Source organism: Hippoglossus hippoglossus, chromosome 16 (genome assembly GCF_009819705.1).
Source record: "Hippoglossus hippoglossus isolate fHipHip1 chromosome 16, fHipHip1.pri, whole genome shotgun sequence".
NCBI lineage: Eukaryota > Metazoa > Chordata > Actinopteri > Pleuronectiformes > Pleuronectidae > Hippoglossus > Hippoglossus hippoglossus.
Window position 1 is genome coordinate 19,503,885 of NC_047166.1, and position 13,259 is coordinate 19,517,143.

Consider the following 13,259-nt stretch of genomic DNA (forward strand, 5'->3'; position numbering starts at 1 on the left):
ACTCAAAGTAGTGAAGCAACAACAAGCACTTTATTAGCAACATTGTACTACAGATGGGTAGTTCCTCCTTTTGCTCTCAAACAATACACCTCACATTGATTTTACAAAATGTTGGAAACTTTCCTCTGCTCCATGTTGACATGACTGCATCACATAATTTCTTTCTTCTGTTCTACATCACAAATGTTCTACTGAACTTCATGTTAATGAAGATGGAGCATTCATATTCATCTGTATTCTGCATCTGCCTCAATTTTGGACGTGTTGTACTGAGCCTCACTTATGAAGTGGTACATACTGAAATGAACAGCAACATTTTACCACATTTAATGTAATAATAATACAATATATAACCTTTTTATTGTCCACACATTTTCCACAAGCAATGCTTTTTGTCAAGTATGATAAGTACAAATGGGTTTTTAGACCTGCCTGAAATGTATTGACTAGATGGAAAGACATCAGATTGTTGGCTTTCATAAATAAACTTAGGTAGTAAATAAAGTTATTAAAGTGAACCTCAGTGTTGTGGTTTTCAAGTTCATGTTGTAACTTTGTTGTAAAGTTGGTGTTCTTAGTGCTTCGGGTGTATTTGAGGAGCTCCAGGACAACACTTAAAACTTTGATAGGGATGGATGCCCTGAACCATCCCTTAGTTATGCTGCTACATGCCTCTACTGGTGGGGGAGCTCCCAGCATGCACTGCGCACTTAAAGTTACCACTTCCCTTTCCCCTCCTCAGTGCTACTTGTTGTGGGAACTCTTGGGTTTCTCTTTGAAATTGAATTGATTAATATCATGTCATTAAACGGTAGAGAAAGACCTGGCATGTGTATCAAATTTCCGTGGGCACGTGAACGCCTCACACACAGGCAGTGAGATAGTTCAGAGAAATGAGGCGTTGCTGCTGAATTTCACTTCTTTCACTTCCTCTCTCACTGAGTCTGTTCTCACACTGAGTTTGTGCTGAGGAACAGCTCGTCTCTGCTGTCGGTGAAGTCCACATGAGTAGTGGGCGAATACAACTTTTATTTTGAAGAGCCGTGTTTACAGAGCTGGTGCTGGGGACGCTGTCGTGGTAGGTTTCAGGATTCATTCAACTTATTTACAGCCTCATAACAACAAACACCGCCAGTCAGCTGATGTTACTGATGTTACTGAGTCAGCAGAACTAATTATTTTTCTGTTTACTTTAATTCTTTTTAACAGCTGTTATTCAAACAAACCTTGATTTAAAGATGAAGGGATTTATTTGTTTAAGGAGTTGATACGCAGGATTAAAGAGTGAGTGTGTAATCTATTGTGATATGAGGTGTGTCATTCGAGAACAAAAGAGAACGAATGGAAGGGTTCAGGAAACAGGTGTGGTGCAAACAGATAATTCAAGTTATGTATTAACATTGACAGTTCACATTGACTGAAGTAGCTTCAGATGGGATAGATAACTGTCGTGTGTGTGTGTGTGTGTGTGTGTGTGTGTGTGTGTGACCAATTGCCGGAGGAGGATTCAGATGTACAAGTGAGCTATAGTTGTTTGGAATTCGTGACGTGTCCAGTGAGAGTACCTGTGACATTAATGCAGCGGCTGTATCTTTAAACGTGTCTTGATCCGACACGTCTACCTGTGATTCATTTATCAGCAGCATGAGTATGTATTTGTTGATGTAAAAAGGAATTATAGACTTTAACAGCTCCTTGTCATGTGTGATCCCACAGAAGTGACCGTTCTGCAGTAAATATGGATCAGAGAGAAGAAGCCAGATGCCTGAACATCCTCACCTTACACAGAGAGCTGCTGGTGTCGAGGCTGAGGAGCCTCCAGTGCATCCTGGACAACCTGCTGGCTTGTGGCTTCCTCTGTGAAGAAGATGTTGAGATCGTACAACAAACTGTCACCAAGACGGATCAGGTCGGGAAACCAGAGAGATCTGTTTAACAAGGCCATATCTGACAGTATCATTTTTATACAATAATATTTGTTGTTGTTATTTATTGTTATTATTTTGTAGGTGCGCAAAATCTTGGAGCTAGTCCAGTGCAAAGGAGAGGAGGCCTGTGAATACTTTCTTTTCATCATATACAAAGTGTGTGATGCATACATAGACCTGCAGCCATGGCTGGAAGAGATCAACTTCAAACCGAGCAGTGACATAATGCTGATGAGTGTGGAGAACACAGATCCCAGTAAGTCTTACAACCTAGTAACTAACTCATGCTCTGTTCCACCAACATGTTTCTCTCTTTGCTCTGTGTTTGTGTCATGAAAATGTCTGATGCCCAGATGTAAGACAGATCCTAACAGTTAAACCAGAGTTATTGTAATACATTGTATTGAGAGGTATTTCTATTTTTCTAAGTCCTTTAGAATAACAAGGATCCTGCTACAAATAAAGAATATTGTATTATATTAAAAATACATATATTGATTATGATTACTATAATGTTTAAAGGTTCAGTGTGTCAAATTTAGTGACAGCTAGTGGTGAATTTGCATGTTGAATTTGAATTTGCATGTTGCAGCAAATCAAGTAAATTGTGAACAAACATCAGCTCTGATTGGCTACACAGTCACTTTACTCCCCACACAGGCTGCTATCGCTTCTTAAGGCAGATTTACGCTCCATCGTGGATACGAACCCTCAACTCCTCCCACCGACCTCTACCACAAACATCAGCCTACACACCAGGGTTCAAATTCACATACGACGATATTATCAGAAAACATAAAAATATGGCTGTGCCACAAACCTTCCTTAGAGGTTGCTGCTAGGCTGGCGCCTAGCAGCTGACTTAGAACTGGTGCAGACCAGGGGAATCCGACTGTTTAATTAAAACCCTCACCTCACTCTTCATTTCCAAACATGAAGGAGAACCTCTTGCCGCCTTCAGTTGTCATAAAAATTCAAAAGGTGTTTAGTTTGTCCAGTCCGGGCTACTGTAAAAAACATGGCGGCCTCCGTAGAGAGGACCCCTTCCTGATGTAAATATAAAGTATTTAAATATAATGAGCCCATTCTAGGGTAAAGAAAACAACAATTAGGACAATTCAGATGATTATTAGTGAAAACATCACTACGATTATTTTATATTAATTTTCTGCCAATCGATTCCTTTCACCTAAGTCTTACAAACTGGACCTTTAAGCAGAACCATTACAAAATATGGAACATCTACACATTTCCTAAGACCACCAAAAAAGTGGAATCATGTCACCAAAGCTAGATTTTAACCAAAGATGTGCACATGTTTGTCTCCCTGGGCTCAGTCTGAGGTTATAAACAACATGGGAGAGTCAACATCGATGTGAAAAATTGCTTGACTATGGTTTTAACAATTTTAGGTGGAACTTTCATCTTCCTCATCCTGAGATAAATTTTTTTTTCTTTTATGTTTGCTTTCTAAACATTAAACTATGCATCACTGAACGTAACTCTGGTTATTCTAACACATGTTTATTTTCTTTAAGTCAGCAGGTATAGCGCAAAGTTGAGGCAGGAAATGAGCCGGGACACCTGCTTCATCATGTCATACGGCCAGCAAGACGAGACCCGTCTGGAGGAACTCTACACTGACTCTCTGATGGAACTGTTGAAAGACAACAATGAAAGTCTGGGCTTCGTGGAGAGTCTGGACCAGCTGCTCGGAGACCACAGCATCTTTAATCCTCAAGGTGAAATCATCTATGTGATTGGGGACGCTGGAGTGGGAAAATCCCTCCTCCTTCAGAAGCTCCAGAACCTCTGGTCCAAGAAACAGCTGCAGACAGACGCCATCTTCTTCTTTAAGTTCCGCTGTAGGATGTTCAGCATTTTTAAGGAAACAGAACAGATCTCCCTCAGAGACCTCTTGTTCAAACACAACTGTCATCCAGATCTGGATCCAGATAATGAGGTGTTTGATTACATCCTGCGCTTCCCTGAAAAGGTTATTTTTACATTTGATGGCTACGATGAGATTCAGGAGAATCTGGACCTGATGAATGTCCCTGAAGTGGTGTCGCCAGAGGACAAGGCACATCCCCTCCAGCTGCTGATCACCTTGCTCTCCGGGAAACTGCTCAAGAACTCCCAGAAGATTCTGACGGCTCGGACAGGGATTGAGCTCCAGAGCAGGGTGATCAGAAAGAAGATGGTTCTGCGGGGGTTCTCTCCAACTCATATGAAGTCCTACATTAATTTGCACTTTAAGGAGCAGGAACACAGAAAGCTGGTGTCAGATCAGCTGGATGCTAGCCCCCACCTCTGTGGCCTGTGCTCCACTCCGCTCTTCTGCTGGATTCTATTCAAGAGCTTTAGCCACCTGCACACCATGCATGATAGCTTTCATATGCCTGACTCCTGCATCACACTCACCGACATCTTTCTTCTGCTGTCCGAGGTGTTCTTTAGCCGCTCAACCTCACCCGCTCCGTCTCTGCTGAAGAAAAGCAGCCGGTGTGCCTCAGAGACATTCAAATTAGGGCTTAGGCCCCTTGCTGCATTTGCCAAGCTGGCACTTCAGGGTATGGAGAGAGGCACCTTCATTTGTAACCGAGATGAGATCGCTGCGTGCGGTCTCAGAGAGGAGGACCTGCCCCTCGGCTTTCTCCGACCTGTCAGTGACTGTGAAGCCAGCGGAAGCCCTGCTGACTTTGAATTCCTCCACATCACCCTCCAGTCTTTCTTGGCGGCATTTGCGCTTTTGTTGGACGAGGAGGCTGCTGCAGACTCCATTCTCAAGTTCTTCACAGAGTGCAGCAGGAAAAGGGAACCATCCTGTCTGCTGTTTAACTTATGTATCACTGGCTCCTCAAAACACAGACAAAAGAAACCATTTGCAACCAATGAGCACCTTCAGTTCACAAATCTCTTCTTGTGTGGACTGCTCTCTAAAGCTCACACTGGCCTGATGGAGCATCTGGTGTCTCCTGGGCTACTCAAGAAAAAACAGGCCGTGCTAAAATCTTACCTGTCCACTGGTGTTAAGTCCCACCTCCGTGGTTTACCCCACTACACTGGCGAGGAAGGCAAGAAACTCCATGTTATGCCCAACTTCCTGTGGATGCTGAGGTGCATCTTTGAGACGGGGAGCAAAGAAATCGCTCAACTGACAGCGAAAGGCATCACAGCGAATTCTATCAAGCTGGGTTACTGCAACGTCTACTCGGGTGACTGCACCGCCCTCAACTTCGTACTGCAACACCGTCAGAGGCTCCTGGGCATTGACATGGATAACAACAACATCGGTGACTATGGGGTGAAGCAGCTGAGGCCTTCGTTCTGTAAGATGACAGTAGTGAGGTAAGAACCTTCTGATCTCCACTGAGGGATATTCTGACTGATTCTATATCGCACAGGATGTAACTTCTAGCACTAACTCAAGTGATTGTCTCTAGATTGTGCGTCAATCACCTGTCAGACAGCAGCATTGAGGTGCTTGCAGAGGAGCTGTGTAAGCACAAGGTTGTGGAGGTCTTGGGGTAAGTTGACATCCACTGTTCCGGTGTATTTAAACTCTAAAACCTTCCATGGACACTGTATGTTTTGGATTCTGCATTCTGGTTGGTTGAAGGCATGAAGGTTGATATGATTAGATATGAGACAATTAGCCTAACCCTAAAACCCTAATTATGACCTAATGTGACATGTTTGTCTCCCAGGGGACATAATTATTCTGTTGAATGGTTGAAAGTTAGCTAGCAGATGAAAGTAGGATACAGCCCCAATGTTAAGTCTCAATACTCCATGAACTAAAATACTGCTTTATGTTTTATTTTCTCATAATAAAACTGAACCTTTGACCTTAATTTGTCTTTGTCCTCAGACTTTACAAAAATCACATCACAGACATTGGAGCCAAGCTGGTTGCTAAGATAATTGAGGAATGTCCAAAGTTGCGAGTTCTCAAGTATGTGTTGTACCAAGAAATTGTAATGCAATACTATTTATGTAATATGGTGTCCTTATACCTTTTTAATGGATGCTGTCTTCACCATGTCCTCAGGATCGGTGAAAACAAGATCACTAGTGTTGGTGGGAGATATCTGGCCAGTGCAATTCAGAAGAGCTCTTCAATATTTGATGTTGGGTAAGACCTCACCACTTTTAAACATCTCTGTACAGGGGTGGCTTTATACAAATGGCTAATGATTGACAAAATAGACTTGTTTCCCGGTTCAGATGAGAAAACACTGCTATCCAGCTAAATGATTTGTATTTATTGATTACCAGTCAAAGCTTGCATGCCAAATGAGGAAGACAGGAATCAAACTGCTGACCTTCAGGTTAGTGAGCGACCCGCTCTATCTCCTGAGGCCCAGCCGCAGCTGTCCTCATCAAAGTGGTGATATGAGAAAGAAAAAGCACATATTCACAAGATGGGGGTTGATTTATCCCAAACCATTACGAAGATTTAGCTGTTAGATTTGTTTTAACTGTTAACAGAACCAAAAACCCCTGGTGAATGAACCACAGTATCGACTTGTTTAATCTCGATGAACGTGTGTGCTTTCTAGGAAAACCTGGCAGATTATTTGTCCGCTGGTTTAAAGACAAAGCTGGTTTTGATCTTCTTCATTTTCAGAATGTGGGGGAACAGCATCGGAGATGAAGGGGCAGCAGCGTTCGCAGAAGCTTTGAGGCACCACCCGAATCTTACCAACCTCAGGTGAAAGGGCGACTTCCTTTAATAAAAACCCTACTGATTTCCACTCATAGTTTTTAAACTGATGGATTATCTGTGTTTTAGTCTCTCAGCCAATGGCATCACAACAGAAGGTGGGAGGGTTTTGACGGAGGCTCTGAAAGAGAACAGCGCCCTCAGGATATTCTGGTAAACACATCACTCACTCAGAGCTGCATGATGTTCACTGTTCTGACTGAAGCACGAAGAACAACATGTCTGTGCTGCTGCAGGTTGACGCAGAACGAGTTGACTGACGATGCAGCTCCATACTTTGCTGAGTTGGTTAAAGTTAACACAGGTTTAATACACCTCTGGTAAGAAAAACACACATTCTGTATTTAAGGACCTGTGATGCTGCTGCTCTGCTCAGACAGTGATTGTCGGAAACTCTGTATGTGTGTTTGCAGGTTAGTCAACAACCAGTTCACTGTGAATGGGATCAAACACCTCGCCGAGGCCCTCGCTCACAACTCGGTGCTCGATGAGATAGTGTGAGTTTACAGTTACACAGCACGGTGACTTTAGAGCAGCTTCCGTTTCACCACCAACACACTACACACCACACTCACCTCCATGTGTGCCAACACTGAAGTTTAATCTGCCAAAGTGATGACGAAATAACCTCCTTTTTAGAAATTCCTCACATTCAATAATTCTACTGAGGCAGCTTTTATTCAACGTAAAACGTAAAAAATTTGGTGAACAACATTCTGCCTTTTAGTTCATTGAACAAGGTTATCAGGGCTATTGCTTCATTTTCAGCCCCAGCAGCTGTTTTCAGCTGACAAGTTGTAAAAAGCTGTGCTCAACCTGCACACAGCAGACAGACGACATCAGAGAACAGCTGGAGAACATGTTGGATATATATATATATATATATATATATATATATATATAGTGTGAGTATATAAACTTGACATAAATTGTCAAGTTTGTCAAAATAAATAAAAATAAACTCAAACTCTCAAAGCTCTTTGTATTTCTCCAGAACCCTCCAGTGATGACAATGTAGGGGCTTTTTGTCCAATGATTTTAAAATGTACTTGTAAAAGGACTAGAGGTATTATGGTTGTTTCAGCAGCCTGACTCCAACATGAACTACAAGAAGACAAAAAAGAAATGATCACAGTATGTATAAGTATCTTGGCAGCGTCCAGAGAGAGACGGTGTCTGATACCGTTGTACCTGATGGTTTTCAGCAGATATTTTACACGTGTCTTAAGATCCTGCAAATTTGAATGATAGTCTGAAGGTTTCCTATTATGTTCCTGCAGTGTGAAAGGAAACCAGGTCTCTGCAGAGGAAGAGGAACAGTTTAACGGGGAGAAGAGGCTGCGCTTCCACTGAGGAGCCAATCGTGTGAGACGAGCACATGTTGAGTAATCTATGTACGGGGAGTGAAGTTGTTGTGTTCACTGTGTGCATGCACAGTATTAGCATTAGCAAACTGTTGAGGTATGGTGTTATACTTAATGCTTTCACCTGACTGTGGGCACAAAGTTACATTATTTACTTGCAAATATTATATCAAGTAATCATCATTATTGATGAATCTTAAAGGGCCCATATTTTGCACCTTTCTGGGATTTAATTTGAGGTATTAGTACCCCTAAGATGATATATCAGTGGTTTAAAGTCGGAAAAACTGCTGCAATGTGTATTTTCATGTCCTCTCTTCTGCCTCTCTCTGGAGCTGCAGACAGAACAGGCTGTTTTCGCCTGCCTCTTGAGCCCCTCCTCTGATTGGCTGACTGCACTTATCGCCGGTCTCATTCTGCCGCATTCCCTCTGGTGAACACAGCTGAAAGACACGTTATGTTTGCAGCTATAGAAGACCAGTCACATATTTACAGTCGGTTATAACAGGATGTTTCTGAACGGTAAGTTACACTGTCCTCATATTTGTTCAAGTTTTAGCAGGACAGTCGGCCAATGTAGGAGTAACGTCCCGAGTTACAGTACGGAGTTTCACAACGGAGTTTCAATACAAAGTAACGTCCAGCGACACGGCACATCAGAAGAATGGTGGTGGTGGTGGTGGCGGTGTTGAGCGGGGGTGGTGGGTTCGGAGGCTGGACTGGTACCGGCTGGGTGGGGCTGAGAGACGAGTGCGATCCCGAATGACATCATACGGGGGAGGAAGTACGAAACAAGATGTTTCAATAACATATTTCTTAGAATGGACTGAGTGAAAGGTCCGCGGAGTGACTGTTTTCAGACTTTGAGGGTCCCTACTGACCCCCTTCAAGTAATTACTGATAGTAAAAGCCCAGAAAATGTATTTTACACAATATGGGCCCTTTAAAGGAAACTGTGCAGATCAAATAGAGGATGTTTGACAGTTTAATGGGAGTGTTGTAAAACAGGAAGTGGCATATCTGGTTAACAGGAAGAAGCCATCCGTTTGGCTTCTTCCTGTTAACCAGATATGCCACTTCCTTCTTTATGAACCGTTGTAACATGTGTTTCTTTATGAATACAGTATTTGGTGTAAACATAAACTTTATTATTTATCTGACTGTTACAAAGTGATGTACATATACACTGCTGGTGGAATATTTGTGTGTACTTCAGTAAAGAGTGTTATGTTAACTGTTTGTGTGGTAGCTCTTTGTACACAGATATAATGGTTTGCATTGATATAGCACTTTTATAAACTTGATGACCACTCACAGCTCTTGTGCAGCACTCTGTCTATCACACATCACTCACACACTCAGACGTCAGGGGGAATTTTGGGTTCACAGTGTCCTGCCCAAGAACACTTCAGCATGAGTAATAGTTGAGACGGGATTGAACCGCCCACCATTTCGCTCTATCTCCTGACCTCATACTCATGCTGAAACTGATGGAACTATATGAAAGAACCGAATGATAATATACTCAGTACTCATTACTACATAATTACTTGGGTACGTGATGGTCTGATCACACCCATGTGTGAAACCAGGATACAGTAATTTGCAACTTAGAATGTGGGTCAGGGCTGTAAAATGGGGGGAAATGGTCCCTTCTTATCTCTCTGCTTCCGGCATCCTTGTTCAGACAACTCCCATCTTTAAGCTCAGCCTTCATTTAAATCTTTAAAATCTCAGCTACGCACCTGGAAAGTTTCGTTACTGTGTCTTGCACAGCTGTTACACTATTGTGGTGAAAAAATCTGTCAAAAGACGAGAGAGGCAAGTACATGCACACACGCACACGCACAGGAACAAGGTTATTCTGCTATTCTGCCTTAATCCTTCCTGGTTAATGCCATCTTTCTTTCATACAGAGGCAAATGACTCACCATCATCAAAAAAGAAACAGTCAATCAAATCAATATCAAATCAGAATCATAGTGTATGAGATTTATGACCCAAAGTGTGGGTTATTTATTTATATATAAAATGTGAGCGCAAGTCAATGAACTGATGTATGACTGAGCTCTATTCAGACAGATTTGTACGTGAAAAAAAACAACTTTCAGACTGATTCAACTTTTTACTGAAAAATTCTGATTTGCTTCAAACACAAAGTAACATGAGATAAAAATGCAGTAACTAAAACAGAATTATTGGTATACAAATGATACACTCTTCATTGCTTTTTGTACATAGTTTTACATAAAATAAATATTTGAATACATTTTCATGTTGTGATTATGTGTTTGTTACGTATTGAACATCACACATTCTCTGTTACATTATACAAGGTAATGCTTGTTGGGGCTCAGAACTGGCAAAAAAAATTATTACAAGCTAAAAAGTGCTCGACTGATTCTATAGTTTCCCATACGAGACTTGTTTTAGGACAGTGCTTCAACTCGATACACAGTTCTCCCAGTACAGGTCAAAGACCGGAAACACGACCTTCACAACCCCTAACGAAACTTCAGCCAGTACACCACTGTTTGTTTCAACTCACTGCAATCTCACAAACACCGATATCTTCATAAAAAAAAAAATCTTACACCATAGAATTTAAGCTGATCGCTTGTTGAATTTAACACTGGCCTTGCCCTCTGTAACTCTTCATTTGAATCTTCAGCTAAAGGGTTCGGTCCCTGCACTTTGGATGAGGGATGACTCAGTGTGCTATTTCAGGCTGAAAGTTCAGTTTGATATAAAAAATATGAGCACAGATAAATTAATGTCATCATTTCTATTAAGGCCAGATCTGTCTCACTTTTCCTCCGACATTCTTAATCGGGAACATGATGATGATGAAGGTCCAGTACGAGCCCTGTGACGTGTCCTCGCTGCTTCCAGCTCCATTAACACTACATGACTCTGTAGACAGGGTATTACAGGGCTCAGCTAATCTCTGCATGTGATGTGACGGAGCAGTAATCATGAGTCCTGAGTGTGGATCCCAAAACTCCAAACTCAACACTTTCCTCCATTGTTTTCTCCGGTCACCCAGCAGGCTCCTTCTCTCTTATTCCAAGGGCAAGACACGTACAATAAAGGTGAAAAAATGTTTGAGGTATTAATATATACAGGATGTAGTTCTTTAAAGGGATACTCCAGTAATTTAGGATTGCACTCCCACCAAACACACAGGAAAAAGAATGGTGAAAAATAAATGGTCCTTTCAGTCCCCAGTCACCCCGGATACTACAATTCCAATAATACAACTTACTATTATCGTTTACTACTTATCATTCCAGTGTTACGCATGAACGTTCACAAATGTTAAATCTGAGGCCTCAGCCTTCTGAGTTAGACATTCATTCTAGATAAACTAAAAGATGACCATTGAATGGCCAGTTCGAACAGAAGGAATTATAACAGACACTAAAAACCTTCTTATTTATTTATATATATATATATATATATATATATATATATATATATATATATATATATATATATATATATATATATATATATATTTGTAGTCCAGGCTCCATAGACTTTCTGTAAAATGTGGTATTCTTGAATCCATTGTTGTGTGAGGACTTACAGAGGGAACCGAAATAAATACCCTCCTCAACCAATGTCTGGCCCACAAACCAAACCACCAACTCAATGAGCTGCTTACTGCACTGCCAAGGCAAACTGAAACTACCACAACAAACCTCGAAACAAACTGAGACATAAAACTCTCCTCCCTCATGATGCTGGACTGCCTGTTCTTCCTGTGCTGAAAGAAGAAGTATGACTTTTATTTCCTCAAACTGACACTAAATAGCCTTCATGTTTTCATTTCCTGTGATAATCTTTTTCAGTTTATATTAATATTACAGTAATATTAATAACGATACATATAATACATTCAGTTAATTGATTGTGTGTCGTTTTGATGGAACAGGGGGACATGTGTTTTTCAGCCCGTGCTGATATATGGTTTATATGGTTATAATGAAAGCTATAATTGAATAAAGTTGTTTTTATCCTTCACCTTCAGTCAAATTCATAGAATAATGGCTGTCATGTTCTCCTGTTTTAAATAACGTCAAAATATAATATGGTGATTGTAAAACAAATAGTGTCAAACCTAAAGAAAAGATCCTCTCTGCTCTCTGAACCATTAATTAAAAATCAATCACTATGATGCAGGGCCTCAGGACGTATCCTGCTCAGAGCCCATCCTGCTCAGGGCCCATCCTGCTCAGGGCCCATCCTGCTCAGGGCCCCTGGAGGAACAGACCTGTGTGAAATGAGTTACTAAAAGCTGCAACAACAACAAACACCTCACTGTTCGTAACTCCTCACCGTCACACGTTGACCATAGGATTGAGTAAAACGGTTTATACTAATCTGAGATAATAAATCAAAGTGTAATTTGTTAGATTATCTGCTGCTGCCTCTTAACACTTGGCAAGAAAAAGACTGTTGGGTGTAATTTTCTAATGTGCAAGTCCAGTTTTCACACACATCTGCACATGTGTATAATAATGTGTGCACTATAACTGATCTTAGAACAGAGCCAGCTGAGTAAAAGGCAGCTTGACAACACACTAGACACAGACGTCTATGAAAATGACGAGTAATGAAAGTCAAACTTGTTTTAAGAGACAATAGACTGGGGCCACCACAAGAGGGCAGTACACTACATGATGAATCCAAAGAAGCAAACAGGACAGACACTGTTCTGAGATCAGATGTGAGGACAGGTATCGCTCCCACTTCGCTTTCGTTCTAATTGATGTCTGGTTTAAGCTTCAACGGGGCACGCAGTGCTTGACTTGCTGGCCCTGATGGCACGCCACTGATTCCAGATTACTGTGATGTCAGTTTCTCACAACAACAGAGCATTGCTACCAGCAACGCCTTTTTTCTAAAGACTTAAGAAACCCACAGCTTGAGGCAGTCAGGCGCAGCTCAAACTAAATATTTCTATTTCATATTTGAATAAAAGATTTACTATAATATGTCTGGAATTTTAATCAATTTTAATTGAGTTGAAAATAAACAGTCAACGGATCTTCACGTATATAATGTAATTTACAAGTTTCTTTGTATACGCAGAGTTAGAGGTGACATGTTGTGAGTGTGTGTAACTGAGCCCAGGTTACTGTGGGACAGACAGGAGAGATGTGGATTGGGGATTTAGCAGCTGATTACTTCCTCCTCTCTGGTTCAAGGGGAATGACCTGGAAAATAAGCTGC

General features: G+C 41.4%; 1 protein-coding gene across 3 annotated transcripts; it reads left to right on the plus strand.

Moving 5' to 3' along the window:
• The first annotated feature begins 766 nt into the window (after positions 1-766).
• nod1 (nucleotide-binding oligomerization domain containing 1) lies at positions 767-12,782 on the plus strand. Of its 3 annotated transcripts, XM_034609885.1 has the most exons (12): positions 767-1,078; positions 1,717-1,909; positions 2,010-2,184; positions 3,467-5,279; positions 5,375-5,458; positions 5,803-5,886; positions 5,983-6,066; positions 6,562-6,645; positions 6,727-6,810; positions 6,894-6,977; positions 7,071-7,154; positions 7,938-8,302. In XM_034609885.1, exons 2-12 carry the CDS (start codon positions 1,739-1,741, stop codon positions 8,008-8,010), a joined length of 2,820 nt encoding a protein of 939 aa, XP_034465776.1. In that variant the 5' UTR covers positions 767-1,078; positions 1,717-1,738; the 3' UTR covers positions 8,011-8,302. The 3 variants fall into 3 exon arrangements, with proteins under 3 accessions (XP_034465776.1, XP_034465777.1, XP_034465779.1); XM_034609888.1 differs by lacking the exons at positions 767-1,078; positions 1,717-1,909 and having other exon boundaries at positions 2,047-2,184; positions 3,471-5,279; XM_034609886.1 differs by lacking the exons at positions 6,562-6,645; positions 6,727-6,810; positions 6,894-6,977; positions 7,071-7,154; positions 7,938-8,302 and adding an exon at positions 12,539-12,782 and having other exon boundaries at positions 5,983-6,065.
• Positions 12,783-13,259: the final 477 nt, after the last annotated feature.